Raw genomic sequence first — 25697 nt, forward strand, 5'->3', positions numbered from 1 at the left:
GCTTGGGAAGTTGTAGGGAGGAACTTTCTCTCTTCGAGAACTAGGAGTACAGGATTTAATAACAATATTTACATTAAAATAGGAGATACATTTCAACACCTTAGCATGACTGCAAAAAGGAGCATGAAGCTCCCACCACGAAGCGCACAGCACAACGAGCACAATATTCTCCAAGCACACCGCTTGTCGAGCACATAGCTGATTAAAAACACTGTCCTCCCTAGAACCCTAAGTGAGGGAAAACTGCTGTCCAACCTTCGTCGAATCCGACGATCCACAGTCATTGGAGGTGTAGTCGATCCGCCTTTGAGGGAGAGGGCTCAGACACTCACGTACGCACTTTGACTTCCCAGAACCCACCGAGTTGAGCGGGTCCTCGTAGCTAGGTTGTCACGCTTGACCCCAGCCGGCGCCTCTTAATTGTAGAGCTGACTTCTTCGGTAGCCGCCACGAGTGTCAGCAGATTGTGACGAATCCTGGGGCCCGAAGAAAAACGCACCGCAAAACCTTTTCCGAGGAGCTCTCTTGCTGCAAATAGACCATAATGGCGACGGCGAATCAACCAACAATACTCGGCCCGCCTAACGGCTATCCTGGCCGACGCCGCTGGGCTGTACGAGGAGGCGCATGGTTAATTAACTTTGGCGTGGTCTCCAGTTCTCCAAAGAAAGTGCATGGTCGGTTAGCGTTGCCAGGGTCACCGGTTCTCTGAAGGACGCTACCCCTGCGGGTCGATCGAAACAACTGCAGCGGGCTGAGATAGGTTTGCATAGCAGTACCCCTGCAGGCCGATCGTAACAGACACTGCCACTGCCAGTCATTTGGTCTTCGGATCTTTGCGGCACAATGAGAATATTCCCTTCTTTGCAATTCTTTTTCGTAAATCATTAGTGTATTCCCGTGATGGGCACCGGCGGACACCGGAGGACATCAAAACGATCATTGGAGTGAACGCGTAACGGCGAATAGCGGCGAAAAATTGTAGTGGCACCCTCTCACGAGCGACGTCGCCGCGAGGACGCGCGCGCGCGAGAGAGAGAGAGATAGAGAGAGAGAGAGAGAAACTTTATTGATGCTATCAAGGGGTTTAGCGGTGAGCCGTCTTGCGCTTGCTGCCTGGCTCTTCAGCACGGGTGTGCCCCTATTCCAGGGCTCCACTGAGCCTGGCCACTTCGCACGCGTGCTGCACCATTGCCCTTTGGGCGGTGAGCTCGCTGCTGGTGAGCAGGCCCTCCCATTGCTCCGCACTCGGGTTTTTATATTTATCTACGGCTCGCTCGGCTGCTGCGCGCGCTCCTTCACTTCGTGCGTGCTATCCGTACTTCGTGGAGGACGTTTCGGCTGCTTGCTTGCTCTTAACCGTGCGTAGGTGCGCCGTGGCTTTCCATATACAAGGTGTTCCAGCTAACTTTAGCCAAAGTTTAAAAATGCGAATTCCACGCAGCTGCACAGAACCAACGTAATGTCGTTTGCCGTCGCTCGGCAGATACAAAGTTTTTTTCATTCCACCTAATTCGATAATTCTTAATTAATCAACTTCTCATGTGTTATAATTAAATGTCAATGACAAAATTGTAGAGCGACATGAAAAACTCTCCACGCAGCTTTCATGTTTCGGAAATTAACAGTGCAATACAGAGAAGTACGAAGGAAAAAAACACGACACGGGTGCATCTTCTATCCCAGCGCCAGTGTCGTGTTCCTCTTTTCCTTCGTCCTTGTCTGTTTTGGGCTGTTCATTTCCGAAACGTGAATCACGACCAACTCACACAAGTTTCTCTTCTACAGTCGGATACAATTTTAGAAAAAAGGAGAGGCCCCGCCCAGATGACCGAAGCGCGACAGCCGATTGCCTCCGCGACTAAAATAATCCCACTAAAAAAATCGTGCTCCCGAAACGCGCAGTTCTCGGCATAAAAAAAGACATTTGTAGTTTGATGACTGGTTTAGTAGAGCTCTCATGTGCCACAGCACATGCCGGATAGCAACAGAAATATAACCCCGTGCCTTCCACAACGCTGCCCGTCGTCTGCTCCTTAGCTTCATTGCGCAACTGACAAAAGTAGAAAGAGCAGCTCTGCATGGCTTTTGTGCTTGTTTATATGCACACGGCACCTTTACTGCTACTTTTCCGCGCTTACAATGAATCAGTTGCTATTGAACAAGTACTTATATTAAACAATGCATTTATCGCAACCATTACGAACCTGGGGCGTGAATACTCAAGGCAGGAAAGGTAAAAAAATGCTTCATTCACAGTTTTAAATACTCTTGGTGTTAAATAGCATAAAATTTATAATTTTTGGTTTTGTCTATTCGCAAATTTTTTCCTTCGCACATTTTTTTTTTTTTTTTGCGAGCCTGCAGTCTCGCCAGTTCACGCAAGGCATTCCGTGCGAGTTTTCCGTCATGAAGCCCAGCGAGGTGACATCGGAATGCGATCCTTTGTTGCCGAACGAGCCTTGTGTCGCCTCGATGTCCACACCACCAAGGAACCTCGACAAGAACAAGAGTGGTCACATCCAGAACAGTGATTCACGCAACATGATCCTCCAAAGCTACACGTATTGGCGTAACAGGGAGCCTGAGCACAGCCTGGAACATAAACAGCCGCGGGTAGAGGTGTTATAGGAGTGGGTTCACAAGCTGCTGTGCCTACCTTCTCGTACGCTTTTTTTACCGTTCTCTTAATACTGTCTTTGGAATTTTTAATTGCAACATATCACGAGGATCGAAAAGCAGCGCATAGCTGGCAACACAACTTATACGCGACTATGCCACAGCGCGCATTCTACAGCTTGCGCGCGCGGTGAGCACTGGTGGAAAGCAATCAATCGACGGTACTACACAACGCTCGAACACCGTCGCTAGACGCTCGGCTATCTCACTGCTGACAATGATCGTTCACGCTAAGTTTACGGCGACAAATATTTGCGTTGAAGGCTTCTTCTGCAAATATTTTCTGTTGAGACGCTCGTAGGTTTGTTTCATGCGCGCAGGTTTTTCTGATTTCTCCTGAGGATGGTTTTGCTCCATCACTTCACCCCGTCCGACGAAAAACGCTGCGACACAGTAACGAACACACCCGCCGCTAACAGTAGGCACCAGTCTTTGGAAAACTTTTCTCGTCGTAACTTCACTCGGGAGCGAAATAAAACAACATGGAACAAACACGCAGGATGTGTGTTCGTAGCGGTCACCGCGGGATCCTGTTTTCAGGCAAAGCGTAGCGCAGCGCCAGCGATGCTCGCTGCAATGTTCCTTCGCCGGATCACGGCTCAGAATAAACGCACGCGGCACAAATGTGGGATCGTAAGCTCGCAGCAATATTTCCGGCACGATAGACAATCGCAAACAGTTTGGGAATTCACTGCCGCGAGGGGTTGACGCGCACAGCTGACGCGACTCGGCCAACACCTCCTAGATAGCACAGGGCCTGTTCACTCCTATCCATGACGTCATGCTACCTGGCCCGACTGCCATAGAATCTAATGGGTATGCTCCCGAGTAAGCAACAGCGACTTTGACGTCGCCCCTTTCGTCACGCCATCCTTGGCAATGGAAATTTCGGGCCAAGTAGCATGACGTCATGTAGCGTAGTGAACAGGCCTTGTGCTATCTAGGTGGTGTTGACTCGGCCCACTTCGAAGCCCGGGCGGCCATCTTCTCCGACGGCGGGGTCACCGGCCGTCCGGCTCATGACGTCGATTCAGAGTGCGCGCCCATTGGTGGATACACGTGTGCATCCGCCTCGGAGGAGTAAACGCCCCCTTTTTTCTGAATTTGTATCCGGCTATAGTACAGTTCATTTCTTGTACATCGGGCTCTGTCTTCTATCCGGTGCCAGTGACGTGTTCCTCTTTTCCTTCGTCCTTGCCGGTCTTGCGCTGTTAATTTCCGAAACATGAATGACCACCAACTCGCCCAAGTTTCTCTTCTGATGCAGCTTTCCGTTGCTTAATACGTGCTACATAAAAGTGTTTGTCCGAGCGTGAAAGAAGCCCGCGAATACACGCAAAGTGCCTCGAGCGGCAGTCGCGCAAAAATTTTGGGTGCATTTGCGTGCTTTTTTCACGCTCGAATGAACTCTTTTATGTAGCAAGTATTCAGCAAGAGAAAGCCGTATCGGGAGTGTTTCATGTCGCTCCACAATTTTCTCCATTTACATTTTTCATTTAATTATATTAATACGAAGACATAGGCGACCGTTTCATGACCAACACGACATACATATCGTGCTATTCGTGTCATGATCAATAATTTATGTTTGTCATGCACTCCTGTCATACTATGCTAATTTCGGTACAAATACCAAGTTAACGAAGCGACCATCAGACCACCAAGACGTAGGCGTCTAGATATATACTCTCAAAGCGGCAAATGTTCAAGAAATGTTTAGCATTTGAAAATGGAGTAAAGGTTTGTCCCGTGCGCGCAGTAAACATTCCGCTCTTTACTAATGGGAAAACAAACTTACCCGATGCTTACTATAATGCACAGACGACGTGGTCGTTGCTGGGTTACCCTTTTCATGTGGGTGCTCTTACAACATGCAAACCGGGCAATGTGGGAATGATCGATTGTAGGAAGGTACCTACGTGAGGGCTTCACGGCGACTTTCTTGGCAGAACATTATAAAAAAATGGCGTTGTCAACCGTATTTAAACACTGCGCGTGCTTAGGTTGCTACAGAGAGCAATGTGACTGGGAGATAAGCGAAGCTTTTTACATGCATGCCAACATGGTGAGTCTTGTGTTATCGGGCCTTCTGCATGTCTACATTTGACCGAAATACGCTACTTATTCAACGTGTGACAGCCTGCCGACTGCACTTGTCTGTCATGAAATGGCGCTTGTGTTTTCTGCGCAGACTATCTTTCCTGCATTACGCAACTGATATTCAATAAAGGCTGATTACTTGCGTTTCATTCGTCTGTCTACACCGCATCTTTTGAGCTGTTTGATTTCATTTTATCGCGTGAATCGCGCAATACTGGCACCGCCTTTCTGATTCCGTAATGGGCATTCTCTAGCCGTCAAGTATGTCGTACCGAGCATTTACCGCGTCGTATTAGCTATGTTGTAAACTGAGTTGTCCAACTGATGCACGCGTTACCCTGCGTAATGCCTATGAGCCGCAGTGCAATTGCAAAAAAAAAAAAAAAAAGGCTAAGCCCTTGTCATAGCTAAAATCAGAAGTAAGAAGAGCAGAAACACGCGCATCGACACAGCAGAACCACCGCAGTAGCTGTCACAAGCGAGACAGGTTTCTGGTAGGCCATTGACATGAACAGCCAGGTTGAAGTGATCTAACTTGGATTCACGTTGATTTCTCGGTAGCTTCGACAATCACGTAACATGAAAACCAATTACTGTGAGAATCGATTACTCGGGCTGTGCTTGCACAGTGTGTAATTTTTCTCGGTGCTGGTCATTGCCTCGTCCTGGTAATATTATGCCGCAATAAGGCGACTCACTTTCACCAGCACTGTTCCTGCCTTGCATTTGACGAAGCGAACGAGAACTGGTTTGTACGTGTGAGCGCCCGTCCACACCATGCGCACAAGGCTTACTGGTTACCAGCGAGATCAGGCTCGACAGACGGCCCACATGCACAGCGCTTGCATGAATGCTCTCTGACCGGTGACAGCGCGCACTGTCACCTCTCGAATGTGACAAGACGAATCATTTTCACCTATAGCGCGCATTAGCGCAGCAATGACTTCCAAAAGAAGGCCAAGATTTGTGGATTTAGGCGAATTTTCTCGGTCGGTTGGTTTCGTCGTTGGACACGAGCCACAGGCTTTTTTTTTTTATTATGGGGTTTTACGTGCCAAAACCACTTTCTGATTATGAGGCACGCCGTAGTGGAGGACTCCGGAAATTTCGACCAGCTGGGGTTCTTTAACGTGCACCTAAATCTAAGTACACGGGTATTTTCGCATTTCGCCTCCATCGAAATGCGGCCGCCGTGGCCGGGATTCGATCCCGCGACCTCGTGCTCATTAGCCCAACACCATAGCCACTGAGCAACCACGGCGGGTACGAGCCACAGGCTTTTCTTTCTGCAAGTACTCTACGAACCCAATGCATTAGACGTCAGATTGAAATAAAGGAAGGAAGAATAGAGGTCTCTCTCATAAGCTTAGTGTCGAAAAAGAAGATGAAAAAAAGAGAATGCTCCCCGCAACAAACGTTGCCACTTTGTAAACCTCTGGTATAAGTAAAAAGAAGGACAGCGACCATATATCCAGGTCCAAGGTTTTATGAGCGCGCAACAAGCGGCAGCCCTCCCTGAAGCACTGCGTTCTGCAACTGCCGGCAGGCGGCGACACAAGTTACGTATTCTGTACAATCCGGCCTGTGAAATGTTTCCATTGACCGGCTGGTTTTTATAAGGATGGTGAATTGCATGTAAAGGTCTGATGCATATAATCTGGAGCTTTCCGCACCGTTAGTGAATGGAAGTTTCTCTGGACATTCGGCTACAGAGCTTGCTAAAAGACAACGCGCGTCATTATCCGCTAGAGGTATAGTAGCGATAGTCTTCAATCTTGGTAAGCTGAGCACGCCATGTCATCTGTAGTGACGTTCCCTGTGTTTTCGCAGCGACTCGGAATCAACTGGAATACGATATCGCGGAGAGACAACGCTGCATTAGACTGCACCCGCCTTCGGGATTGGCTCACGTTCCCCATTAATTTATTCGCTGCAGCTAACGCTGCAGCGTAGAGTACTTGCAGAAAGAAAAGCCTTGAAGAAGGTGTGCGACTTTCTATCATGCATTGTCGCCGAGGTCGAACAAGTTTTCACGTTTCTTCGCCGCGCTGCAGATGCGATTGTCGTTTTAGCATGCACCACGTCACCTATACAAAGGTACTTACGATCGTATAACCCTCACTTGCAGATTAAATTATTATCCATGTTTCTGTCGATTTTGCCCGCCCAGTGGCTATGTGGAACATAACAATTGGCACGTCGTAAACTCGTGTCGAACGGCCGACTCAGAAACCATGTCTTCGTCTCGACACCGTCGTCGCAGACACGTTCCCGTCACACGTGCACACACAACTGCTCTACTTATGCGAACGCGCTGCTCGACCTGGTAGCGCTTCGCAGAACCCCGAGCCATGCTTGACAGCTATAGCTACCTGCAAGATGCTTCGCAATACCTCGATTCCCACAGTGTGTCGCATCTGCGTTAGATATATTTTTTTTTTTTGCTGAGAGTTTCAATCCGCATCATTACACGAATACTTTGTCCTCGAAGAAGTGCAAACGAATTAGACACCCATTCAAAACGTAACGTTTTATTATTATTTACAATCCACGTTGATTCTGTTGACTATGCCTTGGGCTCTTTGGGAATGCCGGCGTTGATGTCATCCTCAATACCGCATTCGTCATTTCCCCGGCGGATCTTGAAGTAACCTGAAAGAATAAGTGCGAGTATTAAGTTTCTAAGCCGTTCTGCGCGTGGCCCTGAAATATCCATGCGTCATACAGGAATCGCATTTTAGTGAAGCCTGTAATTTGAAACCGCGCGTGTGTATAGAGTAAGTTTAATCGTAGCCTTCCTGCAGCCTTTATACGAGGCATAAGGTGGAACAAGCGCTCTAGAGTAGTCGTCCCGAAGCTTTCATTGGTGAACAATTATTGAGGTAATGACACAATAAGCAAAGCCTATACTGGTGACAGCTTGATTCAGGAGACTTGGTTCATCGCGAAGATATATTGAAGCTGCGTGATGGGAAGAGGACAAGCAAGCAACCATGACAGGTTTCGTCGGCAGTCGGCGCTAGTCTTATTGTGGGCGTTTGCCTGTCCTCGGCCCATCTCGCTGTTCGAATAAACCTACAAGCGTATATTGCGTCGAAGCGGATAACACTGAAGATTATACGGTCAGGAAACAATGTGATATCAGAGGAAGAATTCGTAATCACAGCAAGATTAGTCCATTCGTCGGCCCGCAGCTCTTTGGCAGAAAAGGAAGTGCCTTCTGTGGTTACTTTCATCTAGAACGCTCACCTTTGTCTCCCCAGTCCTCGTTCCAGGAGTTTGCCACCAGCCAGTATGGCACGCCGTCCTCAGTGCCCCAGCCTAGGATTCGGATTGCGTGACCTCCCAGCTCATCCTCGCTGTGCCTCTGGTAAACGCCTGCGCCAGGACAAAGTTCAGCAACATGCTTCAATGTAAACCCTTTAAAAAAATACGCATTTATAATATTGCTTGAGATAACAGTAATTGAAAGATAATATATCTGAAAACAGCTCCCGCTTCTGCTAAGATCAGATTGCGACGCTAAATTTAAGGATTGACATCGGCCTCTGTTAAAATTTGGCGGTATATGCAGCTCACTAGTACGTCAGACATGAAAGTGAAAAAAAAAAAAAACCTATTATCCTGTACACTGGAACGCTAAAATACTACCGATAATTGTATTCTATAGCCCCGGCAAAATGAAAATTCATTAGCGGTTTTTAGCTAACTGATTCATACAATTTGTCGTGCAAGATATGACTTCACGTTCACATAACGGCATTGTGAAGACGGAGTCGTGCATACAAAAGCACCTTCGAAAAGTTCGATAATTTTGCATTTACTTTTATTCATCCTACTGCTCATAAATGTTCTCCAAGGCTGGAGTGCTCGTAGTTAAGTCAAGACGGTATTCAATTACTCTGTTTCTGCGTAGAACACAACGGACAATGTAGTTACACAAAATTCACCAGAGCACTTATCAATCGCTAAAAGAAAAATTAAGAAAAATATTTAAGAAAAAAATGAAAATAGCAATAAAGAAAGGCAACATTTGAACCTCGTTAAGTAGATTCCACTGGATTCGGGGGTTAACAAAAACATTCTGCTCAATTTCGCGACGGGATAATAAGCAAAAAACAAAGTACTCGACAAACTGCAGGGATGTGTCTATACCATCAAGTTGCCCTTACCGCTCTTGTACGATGGGAAGTCGGCGTAGACAGTGAAGTCTGCTTCCACAGGACCATTCTTGTATATTTCAGTCTTGATCTGGGTCTCGTCACTGGAGAGTGAGTAAACTTTTTTACCTGAAAAAAAAAAGTACAGTGAACATTTTCCTATTAAGGTACAGCAAAGCGCCACAAGATAAAGACATTTTGGTTTCTTATAACAGAATGTACAGTAATATTGTTTAAGTAATGCGAGTAAAAGACAGGAGATACAGGAGCTCCGAGAAGAAACTACTGAAGGCATGCAGACGTTGTTTCGATATATTATTTTCTTTTCCTTACAGCAATGCTTTACGCTTCACTATGCGCGTTCGGTGCTTTTGGTCCCTCTCCTAGCGTATTAGCAAATAATAAGCGAGGGCCCCCCCCGTCTGATATTACACATGCGGGCGCTTGCACACAAGGAAGCATTGCAACAAGCTTTGTTCCGCTTGCACTAATACGCAGAGGCCCAGGTAATACATCAGGGCAGCGCGGTCCTTTGTTTCTTGGCGCCAGGCTGGTGCATTGGAATGTAAAGGAAACTTTAACTACTCGGGATTAATGCTTTTAATCTGGGATATATTAACGAACGCCAATATGTGCCGATGTTGTGAGTATTTGCTTCGCGCTTTGCATCACGTTAGTGCGAATGATTTATCACGCCACAAACGACGCATGCATGGCCAAGCGGCAGGAAAGGTACATTTACAAAAATTGTATGCGCAAGACATTTTCAACAAGTGAACCATAAGCAACGTTGAGTTAGAGGCATGTTTGAGTACTGGTTACTCAAGTGAATTATGATTTCGACGTATAAACATTCATTCTGTGAGGCATACATACGGATGTCAATGTAATGCAGGTGGCAATTCCCTTTTCAGAATGCATAGACTGGTGATGTCGTACAGTGCGTCAAATGATGGGCTATATATGGGCCACGGCCAAATTTCGAAGGTTTTATTCCCAGAGATGCGTGACTGTTGACAAATTGTTGCGGTTTTCTACCGCGGCTGGTTTCAAAGCGCTAAGTTAAGCCGTACACGTGCGGCAGTATGCAATGCACATCCGCCGTCTCGGCCCCCAAAACTGCACAGCCGTACCGACATATGACGAATTGGTGACGCAGATACCAGTAATTGTAACTACTTATAACTCACAAATTTTTCGTTTGTGCGCGCAACCGTGGCCTTTAGCAGCAGGCTGCAGAGAGAGCTCATACTGAGTACTGTCGTACACTCGCCCGCAGGTCAGGCATCATTACAGACAAATGCACCTATTCGGCAAGTTATATGAGCATGCTCATATGGACGAGACATGTTAATAGCCTGGGATTCGATGCTTTCTTCCAAGAACATCTGTAAGAGCCTTTGTTGCAAGGCGTCTGTTTTTGACGTTTGCCTGTCCACTGCAGAAAATTTGAGAGTTGGCTACAGACGCACAAAGACAGTATCTTAAGAGGGATCATAATCTAAATACGGGAGTGGTCGCTGGCTGCTGATGGCTGGCTTTTGCGCTGTCCTCCAGCACGGAGGTAGGGATAAGAAAACAGCACAGTCAATCCCAATTGGACGCCAGATCATTCTGTTTGCCGCTAGAAAGCTATACGTTGCACATGCACTAGATAGAGCTGAGGGTAGAATAAGTGGTACGTGATTGTATGAAAAATCGATTCCCTGATTTAAGGGAAATGTCGCGAATCTGCTTTTCCGCCTCCTAAATGGCCTCAGAAATCCGACACCAATATAAAAGAAAAAGGCGCTGATCGAAAGTTCGATTGTGTTGTTAAACTTTCTAATTGGCTTCTATTGTGGTCCTTCCTTCCTAGGTCTAATCTGCTGTTTTTTTAGAACGCTCCAGTAGTTTGGTTCGCACCAACGAAGTATTTGAGAAAGTGCATTTGTACCATTTACAAGGGGGATACTTTTCTTACCATTCTTTCCCTTCGACTTTTCGCTAAAGTCTACAAACCATTGCCTGCTTTTGACCAATCAGCATGGTGTGGTGTGAAGCTTATGGTCTACGGACAATTTTGAAAATACACAGCTGAAGTTATCTGGCCCAGTAACATGCAGCATGGTCCAGTTGCATTCCGAACTGTCCGTTCTATTCCGAAAGCTCGGCTGCAGGCAGGATACGCTAATCTCCGGCCCGTATATCTGCAAAGGTCTCTTACACTACAATCGCTCGCAAAAAAAAAAAACTCGGGCCAATTCTGATGCTAGAAATATTTTCAGCGAAGACGACGGTCTAATGGCAGAGAACACTTACGAATACAAATCTTTGTGAACTCGACCTGTAGCGGAAGGGTAGATCACACAAGTGCATGCACACATGTACGCACACGCATGCGCGCATGAACAAAACCATTATGAGCACACCCACACGTTTATCCATCGTGTTCTACAATTCGGTTCACTCGAAAAGGCCAAGAGGGCTTTGGTCGCGCACAAGCCACAACAGGCACTATCATATGAGCCAGAACGACCTGTAGTTCGAGGTCACAGCTCTCAGAATTCACCCAATCTTGAGAGACGTTACGAGAGAGAAATCCGCTTACCAAAGTGTTTGTCCCGAGTATAGCTCTTCTCGTAGCCTTTGCGACATGTCTGGACGCACTCTGGCGTTGGTTTGATTCCTGTGCAGTTAGGCAGTGGTCCAACCGTGTGGTGTTCGCAGGGCGGGAAGTAGTAAGGCTGGCAGCCATCATCGGTACCGTATAGGCCACCGCTAACGATGCCTTCGTCCTTGTAAAACTGCCATGCCGAAGAGGGATACCCGCCGTTGCATCTATCGCGAAGGAATAGAGCAAGAGATGACAAAGAAGTCAGAAAGTGAACAGATAGTTAAGATCGCCAAGAAAGTCATATATATATATATATATATATATATATATATATATATATATATATATATATATATATATATATATATGTAGTGTGTGTGCGCGCGCGTGTGTGTGTGTGTGTGCGTGTGCGTGTGCGTGCGTGTGTGTGTGTGTGTGCGCGTGTGTGTGTGCGCGTGTGCGTGTGCGTGTGTGCGTGCGCGTGCGGCGATAGCAAGAAGTTAAATGAAACAACGCAGCATTCGAAGGCACACTGATTTACCGTGAAAACGTCCACTGCAGTACCTCGGTGCACAGCTAATAATAATAATAGTAATAATAATAATAGGCAAGTAAGTGCATTCTTTCCTAGTAGAGGAGGTCAGAACAAAGCTATTTAAAACGAACAATTGTCGTGTACCAAATTAAAAAGTATCACGATCTATCTTTTTGTAGCGATGTCATTGCGGTCATAGTAAATCTCGTTGTGTGAAGTTTGCACTTCACCTTCAAATTATTAACTCGTGAAAATAGTCGCGGTGTGTCACGAGCCGGTCCGAGTAGAGAACTTGAGCTGTTTTCGAAATGCCTACGCAAGCCGAGGTTATAACTTTTTTGTAGCTAATATATACAACCCCAATGGATTTCTAGAGACCAAGCGATCAGCCAGCGCCTTTGATGTAGCCAAAAAAGTACACATCATTCGGGTTACAGTGTGGACATCAAAGTGACCTAGATGTGTGTTAACCGCCGTGCTTGGTCAGTGGCTATGGTGTTGGGCTGCTGAGCACAAGGTCGCGGAATCGAATCCCGGCCACGGCGGCCGCATTTCGATGGGGGCGAAGTGCGAAAACACCCGTGTACTTAGATTTAGGTGCACGTTAAAGAACCCCAGGTGGTCGGAATTTCCGGAGTCCTCCACTACGGCGTGCCTCGTAATCAGAAAGTGGTTTTGGCACGTAAAACCCCATAATTTAATTTAATTTTAATTTTTAGATGTGTGTTAATATAGCATGCAACTTACCCGCTACCGCAGCTGTCGCAGCACGTGAGCAAGTCCTCAGCCGAGATGTTCACCTGCACCTTGCCTTTTGTGTGGATGCAGATTCGGTCGGACATGGCTTCCGCGGCTCCGAACGCCTGCGATGCAACCGATAAGCTTACGCTGCCGTGTTGTGACTCATGTCATCCAGCAATGCGTAATTCAATAGAACGCCTTTGATGCCTTAAGCTCGAGAAAGACTGACAGCCGCGGAAATTTCCTGTTCACTATTCGGTAGTACGTACCGACTGAATTGCCTCGTGACAAACTTACTTTCACGGCACAAAGTGACGCTTAACGTATAATCTAAAGGCACCCGTACTTGTCGCCTATAGGAACGGACGCTTGTCCTGACAGAGAACTGATTGGGATGAAAAAAAAATCGAAATTTTATTCGACGTAACCGATTGCGTTGTTAAGTTGTTTCTGCGATGGCTGATACGAAATGCGCTACGTCGCACTCTGCATATGTCGGCTGCGAACACCCATAACGGATAAGTCGTAAGCAATTGCTGCGTTGTTAAGCTGTTTTTTCCCCCTTGTTAAGTTGGTACTGAAGAAGGAGCACGAATCGAGAGAGCGCCTTCCCTCTACTCACCCAACAAGACCCGCACGTGGACTGGTCACGGATAAGGTGGATGCTGTCGCAGTGGGACCATTTCTCGCGGGCGTCGAACGATTCCGGCAGATCATCAGGGATCTCGTCGTGATAGTGGAGCGGCAGCCTGTAGTTCTTGCTGTCAGGGTGTACGCCCATCAGCCCCTTGATGTAGCTGAGAGGAACGTTCTCGTCGAAGTTCCGGCCAGCCTGGGCGAAGGCGTTGAACCGATAATCTTTAAAAAGCAGCTATAAGACAGATTCTCCGATAGTGCCAGAAAGGGCACACGTCGCTTGGACGGCATTATTTAGGGTGAAAGCGAAAGACTGCAAAATAACGATGACAGTGAGATTTCAAACCGGCTGCTGCACGCTCAGTGAAATAAAATGCGACTATACTACTCCTAGCAATACAAAAATAGGCACTCGAAACTTTCTCTATTAGGCAAAGCATGACCTAAAGCAAGAACTAAAGCAAGGACCACGTTGATTCGAGCATATCAAAGTGGTTTACGGATGCCCCAGGGATATCAGAGATCTCCACAGCATATCTGCTACTGCATGGTGCGGAGATTCTGTGACACAAAAACCCGCAGAAAACGCAGCGCCAGCACATTTTTGGTGTAGCGTCGGCGCGTATTTTTCGTGCTGCGCGATAACCGTTCCCTTACGTTACGGCCGAGACATCCTCTACTTAAGTAATAAAAAGCCAAACACGCCACATCGGGAATGACAACGTCTTTTTCAGGCAAACCATAATTCGTGGCGGCTTAATTACGTTGGTAAATGTACCACAATTGTTGAGTAACTAATTATACGAAGCTTCATTCACTAACCATTAATTAATTAGTTCATAGCACGTGCTGCCTATGCGGAGTCGATGCCGGTAAGTGCGCGAAGCATGCCTGCACATCACAGCAATCAGTATAGAGATATTCTTCTCCAATATTCACCAGTAAATGTGTTATTTACACTTATTCTTGTGCCACGCACATTGTCTGAGTAGGTTGTTTGGGGAATATTAGCAGGAAAAACCAAAAGATAAATTTGTTCGCGACATTGGAAGCAGCGTCAGTTTGATTTCGAAGAGAAATATGCAATCTTCGTACAAGGAGATGAGAGAAAGCCAACAGGCTCACCTTCCACGTCGTCTTGATGTTGTTGATGAAGTTTATCATTTCTTCGGACAACGGCTGTACAGACGACGGGGCCATCAGGCGACCTCGCGCCGCAGCCACGAACAGTGTGCACACTATGAGAACTTTCATGCTGCCTGTGGAAAGGTGTCGAAAGGAATAGTGGGAGCGATAACCACACTCGGTTTTAATGAAGCCTTCAAGTGCAGTCAATCTGCGAGTAAGGTTCTGTCTCGCATGTTTGCCCTCGTCTTTATCTCAGTTGCACTGTTACATTTTTTTTAAGGTCTTACTTGGGGTAGTTTTGATTCGCCACAGTGTTTTTCACACAAGCGTGGTGATAACACCAGAAAATACATTCTGATACAAGCTGTAACTGTCGTATAGGTTTGGACACGACGTCAAAAAGAGTAAAATAGTTGTCACTGCCATACTTCACTCTTCTGTCGCTTAGTAAAAAAGAGAATATGTTTGAGCGAGTGCAAGTCGGTGACCTTCGTCGACAGGGAAGTAAGAAAAGGTATTCTGCAGGAAGGCAAGCAAATATTTAAACGCCAAAAGTAAATCTGCTTCTACTGTGGAAAAATGTCTCTAATTAAAGACGAAGTAATCCAAACAATAAAAAAAATTAACTACTCTAACTGCTCGAGCACTGCAAGAGTAGCGATGACGAACACGACTATCCGTTGAATACCAGTAATCCATGTAAAATCCAGTGGATATGGAGCGTCGGCAACGAACACTTTCTAAGACTGAGTGGTTATATTCACTGGCACACTTAAGCAGATGACTTCAGAGGAAACGCCGTTCTTTCCTCTTTCGCAATTATCCGCAGACTATTCTGCTTACCTGCTCTTATAATGCTAAGTGTCGAAGCACGCCTTACTACAAGCTCTCTGACAAACGCCTAACTGCCTTACGCGAGTGAACGTATTTGTATTGAGGATGAAATAAATTTCCAGCGTGCTTAAACTGCACAGCGCTCTCACCTCACGCGCTTTGGTTATGGCTGGCCGGTCACATGGTAAGAAGCTCCGCCCACATTTCCATCCGCGTACTATAAGCGTAAGAAAGTCTAGGATCTGACTTCTCGTGAGCGCCAGAAAATTATGAAATGCCTATCTGCGTCTGAAGAAAAATTAGCAGAAAGTACGTACATTGTCAAGAAGCTCGACATGCTTAATAAGATATGACAAAGTGATTATGGCAAGATAACCAGATCACAAAGATGGCAATAAGGGCGGATTCATTACACCCTCACTATAGAGCTCCACGGATGGCGTCATATCATAGATAGCTAAGGCCTCGAGATGATGGTTCTGATAGATCATGATTGGCAGGTTGTAACTCTCATAAAAGTAGTCTAGGAAGTTACATCATTGCTTCTAAAAAGGCACCTTAGCCCAGCGCTCCATATGGATCGTCTCAAACGACGTCGTGAAAGTTAGGTGCCATGTACGCTAAAGATTAGTCACATTGTGATTGCTGCGTAGCTCGCACTGCTGCCATGCATTTCTTTCAAATTGCATTCTAGAGTTAGTCGCTCGATTTTCGTCACGGCTTAGATTTCATTAGGCAGCATATTCGTAGAATTTTACCGAAGAGGTAGCCGAATTCGATTCCTTATCGGAGGGTCCCAGATGCACAATTACCTCTCTTTAAAGCCCGACTTAGAACTTGTATTGGCGGTAATTATTTAGGATAATATATTGATATATCGATGTGCAGCAACATCAGCCTCAGGATCTGCTTGATAAGGTGACTCCCACCGGCTCTTTCATTAACAGCAAGCCTAGAATACGACCAACTACAAGCTACAGCACTGACTACGACTACAACGAAACCGCCTTTACTAGCGGAAATCTTATTGCGCCTTTAATTTTTCAGCGAATAAAGTAAAAGCGTAAACGGCAGCACGCAAATGTCTATTTATGAGGCTGAAAAACGTTTGGCACTGAGCTCTTTGCACTACTTGCATGCAATGCAAGAAGTTACCATATTATTAATAAAAATCTCGTCTATTGCGGACTTTCACCTCCAAGTATATGCGTGGATTCGCAAGCATGCCTCTTACCTCCGTTTCGGCCTGAGACGCCCCCTGGTCAATCAGCGAAAGTGGGCCTTCTTTTATAGCTGCCAGCGATGAAGCAAGCTCTGTTCGTCTTATCGGGGTGGTTGCCATGGCATGTAGCCGCTTGGGACCTACAACAATGAAGCTATCTTATCGTAGAGCCGCCGACCGGTAAGCCGTCGATCGGGGCGTCGGTCAAGCAATACGAGTGTCATGTGACAACCCGACAATTTCTACGGGTGCACGTCCGAGGCACATTTATAAGAAATAGGTCGTTTCCCAACAATGAGAAATCCGACCATGTGTTTGAATGAAACAAACTTCATTCTGAGAAATACCAGCAAGAAATCACTCGAACGCTTTCGCTGTAATTTTAATTGTCCTCAGCGCGCGGCGTTGGAACGATTGGAGGTATACATAGCTTTCGCTATTTCCAGGCACGTATAGTGGGTGGCAGATAAATGACTCAGATGATGGGTGTCACCCTCGAATACGAGAAAAACGAAGGGAAAAACCATAGGTGAAAGGCAGTGGTCAATCAGATTAAGTGTCCGGTTGGCTATTCATTAGAATCCTAATGCATCTTGTAACTGGCAGGCTCCCTGAACTGGACAGAAGTGTACGGAAGCCTAGCAGCCTACTAGCTAAGATTTGTTTTTCGAAAAAAAAAAGAAAGACCATGTACAAACAGCGCAGAGGACAGGACATAGCTATGGGGAGGGCACAAGTGTTTTATCAATAATAAAAAAAAAAACTGAAATATACAGCAAGCACTAGAACCTCAGTTGAGTTACGGGCAGAAGCCCTATGATTTTTTGCACTTGATATTCCGCTGGGAACAATCACGTTGGTTGATGGATTTCAAAAAAAAAAAAAAAAGTAAGAAGGAGGAAAAGGAACTGAGCAGCGCCTTTCGTTATGAAGTATTTAGCTTTCGTGCGTGCGTGCGTGCGTGTATTATGCTCGCTTCAGTCATATTTCTCTGGACATATCTTTCTTTCCACAGTTTGGTTGACTTACCTGCTATTCTCTTGTCGCTTCATTCTTTCACCACATTTTTTTCTCTTTCACCCTCTATTTTGTCCTTGCTATACACTGGAGTTTTCTAGCATAATGTCTTGCCGGTAGTTTAACGACTTTGTAGTGTGCAGCGCTTCATCTTTTCTTCTACTTCGCCTAGTTTTGTCAAACGTCTCTCTCACTCTCTCTTTCTCACGATTAACGAGCGAAACGTTAAACTCCTGAAAGTATCTGGATGCTGTTCCATGTGCTTCCTTCCAGACGCTCTATTTAATTTTGGTGGTTTCTCCGTATAGCGCTCTCGCCACGGTAATATGAGGCATAAAGCCATCATTGGAAGGTGCCCAAGCTTGAACTGCAAGAGCACAGCTACCTGTGACCTGCTGTGGTGGCGTAGTGGAATTGCGCTGCAAAGCTCGAGGGCGCGGGTTCGAATCCCGGCCGCGGTGGTAGAATTTCGATGGAGGCGAAATGCAAACGCGCCCGTGTACCGCGCATTGGGGGCATTTTGAAAAGCTTCAGATGGCTGATATGTATCCGAAATCCTCCACTGCGGCGTGCCTCTTAATCATATTGTGGTTTCGGCACGTAAAACGTCAAAATTTAATTTTTTACACCTACCGACTGGGAGTTGACAACAACCTTTCCGAACGAATTGAAGCCCAACAACGCTCTCAGCTTGAACGGCTCACCCTTACTGAAATGGGACACTTTATTCTATCCACGCTTGGCTTCACCTACCATCAGCAACAGGGCCGCAAACAACCGATCCCGACCGACATCCGTAACTGGATCTACATAGACCCTATCCCTAGAAACATGTAAACTTAAATATGTAAAGCATATGTAGGTGTGCTACTTCCTGTGTATACCCATCCGTACATTACTGAACTTCAGCTTAGGGGGGTGAACTTTTTCGCGGCGCCTTCTTCAATGATTATACCTCTGATCTTGCTGCTGAATAGCCGCTGTGAGTAAAGGTATTGGCACAGGCGTGGGTGGTATGTCTGACTGAACGGTAGCTAATCGCAATGAGTTGCAGATGTCCCATGTCCTTGCGACACGCCGTAAAAGGGGCTTTAAGCATGAAATGCGTTTAACTCCCGTTGTGGGCGACCTTCAAGTGAGCTTGAGCCAAAAGCCAGAGCCTTTATCCGGGCAAGTTGCGACAACAAACCGAGATCATCCTGGCCATCAGTCAAAACTTTAGAACCAAGAGGGCAAGTGACGCCAGTTGGCTAGGATTCATTGTAAGGTTCATAACAGCGCAACACAATATGAACTCGTTGAACTTCTTTCCTTTTACTTGAGATCTACGCTTGTTTCATCGAGAGGGGGCCTGTATATACTAAAATCGGGGGTATGCATTGGCTCGTGTGGCTCCTATCATTAGTGACATTTTTCTAGGTTATATTGATAGGCAGCTAGAGGGCCACCTTGCTAAGCTTTCCAGTAAGGTTTTCAGCTATGTTGATAATTTCGTTATATTTTTTAATAGTGCTTTCACCCCGAGGGTGGTGATGAAGTTCTGACGGTATTTAGGCAGCACGGCATAGGCCTTGATTTTACTCTCGAAGTTCCTAAAGATCATCAACTGCTGTTGCTAGACCTGACGTTACCCTTTGGTAAAAATCATGTGTGCTGGAAATATGTTTATTTTGAACTATATCTCCTGTGATTCTAAGGAAGTGAAGCAGGCTATAGCGAAGACTATCCTAAATGCTGCATTAAAGAAGTCGTGTTTTCATATGTCCAAGGCGGTTTTTTCTGGTCAGGTTAATCGTTTACTGGACGCTGGTCACCCAGAAGTGATTATTTCATCTGTGTGGGAAAATATGGTTCGTGGCGTCAATAGTATAGATGGGCGATGTGGTGAAACTAAATTAGAGGAAAAATGAGCAAACGCAGTGCTACCGTAGGTACACAAATTGGCGCATGGGCTTAAGAACGCCAGTTCAAGGTACAGCACCGATGTTCGTTTTTCTGCTATAGGTCGCATAGACCCGTTATGTGATAATATGCTGAAGGATAAGCCACAGAAAGTGCACTGTCAACCATGTGAACGGGTACATCACTTGTTTTAAGCAGGTTGTATATGGTATTCCATTATCTTGTGGTAGAGAGTACGTGGGGCGAAGGAAACGCTGTGTGAATGTTCGACTTAGGGAGCATGAGCTATCTATTCAAGGGGTGGGGCCATTTCATCTCCCGGAGCATTACAAGTCGTGTGGCTGTCGCCCCTATTTCGAAAAAAAGAAAACTAATGCTATTTATAAACACGCGTGGCAATTGACAAGATAAATCGCTGAGGCTTACAATATAAAAATTAGGGACAAGGCATGTATTAGCGAACCGTCTATCGCTCTTCATGACAAGGAACTGCGTTACCTTTGTCACTTTTGATTATGCGTCAGTTGGTCACAGCTGCCTCGATGTATCTCTGTGTCTCGTGCTTGTCATAGTTTATGAACTGACACCTACATGTTAGACATATCTTTAATAAAATATCAGTTGAGAGTCAGCGCCATGTCGTCGTTTTTACCTCCCTTTTGTTCGTGTCTTGTGTTGCGCTGTTAGGAACCTTACTAAACTTAAGAAAATGCGGTCCTTGGTCCCCAACCCTTTGTACAGGACCGCATTATCTACCCTAGTCACTGCCCAAGGATGGATGGATGGATGGATGAAAAACTTTATTAGGGTCCTTTAGGGCGCGCCCTAGCGCGCAGCGGGCCGCTCCCACGTCGGGACAGAGAGGCCGAGCCTCTCCGCTGCGTCGCGGGCCCGTTGGACAGCCCATAACTGTTTTTCGAGGTTGGGGCTGTGTAGGAGAGCATCCCAGCTATCAAAATATTGCTTTCGAATTCTTCCACACGTTTGTTCGCAACATCACTCAAGCTGTAACTTCTAATACGCTGAAGTTATTTGTCATTTTGCAATAGCGACGTTCAAAAGGCAGATACAGGGCACTATACACTTCATTGTCGTCTTTTGGCGCTTAGACAAGGTTGCCTGTATTGAACGCCAGCGGTCCGTGACTTCCGCGGCGTGGGTTTTGCGTCGCCTCGACACATGGCACCATGCGGCGTGGCACCTCCTTCAGGCGACTTTCTTCTTCCAGCTGGGCAGTGCGCTCTTGTCTCCTTGGCATCTTTGGCTGCCTGTCGTGCCACCTTCAGCCGGTTTTCTTCTTGCTGGGCAGCGTCCATGTGAACCAGTGCGCAGTATGGCGTAGTGCGGTGCGATGTGGGGTAGCGGGGTGTGCCACTGCGAACATGCACTACATCCATTATAAGATTGTGGCTAGTATCATCTCCAACCAATCTGCCTTGCCAGTTGCCATTTCATGCTTACATCTACTCGCGATTACGGAAGAACCAGCAATTTTTTTTATCTGAAGAAGTAGCCTGCACAGGTTGGACGTGCATTGATAGCGCTGTGGCTGAAGTACCACTGTTCGCATCCGTATTACTAAATACATTTTTGTTGGGTTTAACTCCGACTTCTGTAGTCAAATAAAAGCTTAGCGTGCAAGTATTGTCATCAGGCAACAGCGCAGACAAACTGAAAGGTAGTTGTATCTTAGGCACCCACATTTAATGACCACGAAATTGTAATGTTGCACAACTAGCAAGTCCACAACTAGCGAGTCCACAACTACGCAAACCCGCAACGAAAGCAGTCATCACAACTCTGAAGAGCTAGACACCGTACGTATGGTTTGAAGCAACCAGATACCATTCCAGTTTGCTTTTTCGCTGCAGCCGCTTGACTTTGGAGACATTTGCGTCCCTGTGCTGCCTGGCCATCTCGATGCTCCTGGCGTACTTCCGTGAACCTTGTCCACGTCTTCAGCCTTGCACGAATGACGACTTTAGGTAGAGAAATGTCTGCACTGGGGCATTACCATTACCGTGAGCAAGAAGCATGGGCGGAACTACGCACTACTCCCTCTCTATCAACATTGAAGCACCGGCAGGCATAACATCTTTCTCGAGCACTTTCACTTCACAGCTCACTTTCTTTTGTGGAGCAGCCTCAAGTTAATATACTTCATCCAGTCTTGACTTGTGATTGTGCTTCAGAAATGCTGACCTTACATATTAGCAGAGAACACGTGGTGTCGTCCAAAGTGCATTCAGTGAAAGTAGGCGCTGCTGGGCGATGACGCACTGATTGACTTGTGCCTTTCGTCAGCCAGCGCATGACGACGGAAGGGCTGGTTTGAACCTTGCTACTCGGCAACTTTGTGGTTTACTGCAGCAGCGGTTAGTCTCGAGGTCTCCAGCAGACTTCCGTTTCACGGAAACTACTTCATCACCCGACTTGGCTGAATAGAGAACAGCACACACATATTGCGTCAGTGTATACCTATTGCCATATGTATACTGCCTCTGTAGATGTGCCAGTTGAGGGCTCTGTGCTCAAGAATTACGCAATAAACTAACAATCGCTACCTAAATGTCTTCAGTGCAACAAATATTCTCCTTCAAACGCATCATTCCAGCAAATAACCTAATTCATTTCTCGCCCGCCGCATTACCTTAGTGGCTATGGCGTTGAGCTGCTGAATTTGTGGTAAGAGGTTCGATCCCTGCAGCGGAGGGCCGCATTTCAAAAGGGACGAAATTGCATAACTATCGTTCGCTTAGACTTAGGTGCACGTTAAGTAGCTCCATGTGATCAAAATTAATCCGGAGTCCTACACTATGGCGTACGCGCCTCAAAATCACATCGTGCATTTCGCACCTAAAACCCGGAAATTTAATTGTGAGTTACTTTCTCTGCTTCTTTCAGCTGATTTAGAAAGGATAGGTTTATTTAGCTCTTTCGCCCATTCTCGCACTCGAATGGGAGCGTTTGTCGGCGTAGGCCAAATAGCTATTTGACGCGTACATGCTGTCGCGCGTGAGCGTTGTGTCGTCTGGAGGTTCAGACGCCGTTGTCGGTTGTGGTACTGTGTCGCGTTTCACCATCGATAAAGATTTTCTTATTTTCTTGTTCATGCTCTCGAAATGTACTGCTCTTCTATGGGTAATGCACATTTCAGTGTCATATGCCTGCAACACTATTTGTGGCTATTTGTTGCTGTGACACTCAGCGCGCGCGGAGCTTCGGCTTCGGCTAGTTTGCTTCAGGGACGAAAGACTCACAAATGTTTCTGTCCTGTTTCAATATTGATGATAGATACCTTGTTCTTCAATTGGACTTTAAAGAGGTCCTGAAACACATTTATAACTAATCATAGAATGGCCTTCACTATGAAAGGACGTCTTCTCACGAATCTTCGTCGCAAAAGTTTTTCAAATCCTTTAAGTATAAGCAGAATTAGATGGGGCTTTCTCTGTCATTTCGTCTGCACTAGCCTGCTGTAAGCTACATAGGGGGAATAGCACGGAGATAAGGACCCGCCCAAAAGCTGGTCATTTTTTTAAAGACGTGGTCTACGTAGCTGAGTTCATATGGGCTTGGCGTAGCTGGGATCTCAGTATCTTGTAACCACTCTCAGAAAAAGATGCTTGATTTGGTGACCTGTGGATGTAGTATAGACCTAAGAATAGTATCAAATGATAAGTCTCCATGCTAATAGTAATAGCCAGCAAGTAAGGATATAATCAAACATGAGTTTAATTAGTCGTAATGGGGATAGGATTTCAGTGCTAGTGACACTGTCACCCTCTGCCATGCCACCATCTGTAGTGTCAACTAACTTAACTGCCGCGCCCTCCGTCAGATGGCACGACGTGCCCGGGTTCGGGCTGGAAGAGCCGCGCCGGCCGCCAGAGTTGCCAGATTGGGCTATTAATAGCCAAAAGGGGCTACTTTTTATGCGGGTTTGCGTCGAAAATTCAAAGTTGGCTACATGGCTATATTTGGGCTATTTTCGTCTTAAGGACTTCCGAGTCCCGAAGACGACATCAGCACTGACAAAATTCGGGTTTATGAAAACCCAAATGCCATTCATGCTACAAAGATTTGTAGGCAATCTCGAAAGGTGTGTTTTTAGGCAATGTTGGCACTGGGAGGACGGTGTTAAGTCATAGCTACCATGTTTATAAGTCATTCCATCGCTAAGCTGTCTTGTTTTTTGCGTATTTTCCAGCTGTGATGAGAAAAAGAAATGCGTTCGGTATACATAATAGGTGCTCGTAGCACTGTCACGTCCATATTTTATTATTTTTGCACGCATCGTAATGGTGGTTCGGAAAGAGTTCTTGCCAGTTTATAAAGGTAAATATAGTGTTCTACTAACTTCCTATTCTGATGTATAGTACTTGAATTTGTTAGACAGAGGGTTTATTTTGTGCTTCATGACAGCCGTGCACGACCCATAAACTCGATTTTGCGTGTTCGCTAGGGGAATTAATTTTTTTTCCAGTTGCACTGCAAGTAAGGTACCCAGCCCCCATCAGAAATTGTGCAACACATGCATTCATACCTGCATTCACAGAAACTTACGCACATGTTTTCACATTGCACGAATCTTGCCAGCGATTGCCTGTTTAAATATTGCGCCGTTCAACTCTTTTCAAAACTAATACCACCTGGATTATTGCCAGCGTTCTAATACCAGGTGAAATTAAAACTATAAACATTAATTAACCTCTTCTGTTATGGATCTTCAGGTCGTTCTGATTGTTCCCACTCAATGACGAATTGCGGTCAAAACTACCGCTTCTTCGCAAGAGGAAAAGGCGAGAAGGTTTTAAGTTTTTTCCAGAGTCCAGTTTGTATATGTCTCCAAGCGGCAGCATTTTTGCTAACTCAACGTCAAGCTGCTTTCAAGTAGAACATACAAAATGGAGAGAGAAAGAGAGAAAACGGGAGATAAATAAGATGTTTGTTATTTATTAAGGCATCCCTATTCCAAAATGCCTTGAACTCGAGCCGCCTCTGGGGCACTCGATCGCGACGAGCCTGTGTCGGTCGAGAATGTATGCTCTACGCAGCAGACGCAGCTACACCTAACTGTCGCGGGTATGCTATGTGCACGGCACATAGCACAAAGTACTGCGCAATAAGCAATTAAATAAACATTATTAATACTCTCTAATGGGAGGATTCGAACACAGGACCTCTAGCACAGAGTGCAGACGTTGAAAGCATTACGCCACGGACGCATGCATCGACAAGCGACATTAAACGCCGTTATGAATTTAACGCGGGCCAGCCAACGCCTTGAGATGCTTGGGGCGTTTTGGATTTGGCCACCTCAACAAGCTGAATCGTCGCAATTAGTAGCGATTGTGCGTGTGCGTAGAGTATTCTGCACTTAGAAAAGTATAGATCGTTTTGAAATTTAGGACAGTCAAGAGAGATAAAGCATAATAAACAAAGCCACAAGAAAGCCTGAATCGACCAGTACGAAGATCAGACAAATCGATATACTTCGCATACGGAGGAAGGAAAAATTTGTTTGAAAAGTTTGTTCTTCTTGCACTACGGTCTCGGATCCTTGGCGTGGTATTCGCACGGGGGAAAGAAAAATTTGACTGGCGACCATCCTTGTTGCCATACAAACCGCCGGTCACAATGGCCTCCTTTAAGTAACGCTCCGAAGCCGCTGCTGCGTAACCACCATGGCACTTGTTTGGAATCATCAGAAACTTTCCCGGTCTTTTTGTAAAGCTTTGAATGAAACAATCGAACAGCGTAAATATTCGCACTTTCTGTCATCCCTGTATGGCTTAGCCGCTGTCCGCTTTGCCTGCCCTTTGACGTAGCCATTCTTCCCTGTGTACAGAGAGAGAAAGAGAGAGTAAAGGAAGAAATGAAAAGCAGGTAGGTTAACTAAACTTTTTTATAGTTTGTTACTCTACACGGGGGTGGGGGTCGTGGTAGTGAAAGAAGAAGATAGAGGAGACACGAGTCTCGATCCCACTTTCACAGGCACTAAGCCAGGTGCAATGTATCTATGTCTGTCGCCTTCATGTACTACAGAAGAGCTCGAGTGGCTTTCTGGGTTAAGGAGGTGTGAGGACAGGCTCCCAAGACTTTTGCATCTGTATATAAGGCGGGTCGCCCCGCCTATCCAAGACA

The 25697-nt window shown here is 46.1% G+C and overlaps 1 protein-coding gene across 1 annotated transcript; it reads right to left on the minus strand.

The window, feature by feature from the left end:
• Positions 1–7294: 7294 nt before the first annotated feature.
• Positions 7295–16739, minus strand: LOC126541406 (cathepsin B-like). Its single transcript, XM_050188170.3, has 8 exons — positions 16644–16739; positions 14573–14706; positions 13434–13643; positions 12818–12933; positions 11530–11759; positions 8952–9068; positions 8029–8157; positions 7295–7431 (listed from the first exon to the last, which is right to left on the minus strand). The coding sequence occupies exons 2-8, from the start codon at positions 14699–14701 to the stop codon at positions 7346–7348; spliced, it is 1017 nt and encodes a 338-aa protein (XP_050044127.1). The 5' UTR covers positions 14702–14706; positions 16644–16739; the 3' UTR covers positions 7295–7345.
• Between the last annotated feature and the right edge of the window lie 8958 nt (positions 16740–25697).

The sequence above is a fragment of the Dermacentor andersoni genome, chromosome 2 (genome assembly GCF_023375885.2).
Source record: "Dermacentor andersoni chromosome 2, qqDerAnde1_hic_scaffold, whole genome shotgun sequence".
Classification (NCBI taxonomy): domain Eukaryota; kingdom Metazoa; phylum Arthropoda; class Arachnida; order Ixodida; family Ixodidae; genus Dermacentor; species Dermacentor andersoni.

Bases quoted from the DNA above. Each gene is read 5' to 3' on its own strand.
- LOC126541406 (XM_050188170.3), bottom strand. From the start codon at position 14,701: ATGAAAGTTCTCATAGTGTGCACACTGTTCGTGGCTGCGGCGCGAGGT. The intron at 8,158-8,951 runs GTAAGGGCAACT...GTCCTGGCGCAG, and splicing joins CTTCCCATCGTACAAGAGCG to GCGTTTACCAGAGGCACAGC. The intron at 7,432-8,028 runs GTGAGCGTTCTA...TTATTCTTTCAG, and splicing joins CGAGGACTGGGGAGACAAAG to GTTACTTCAAGATCCGCCGG.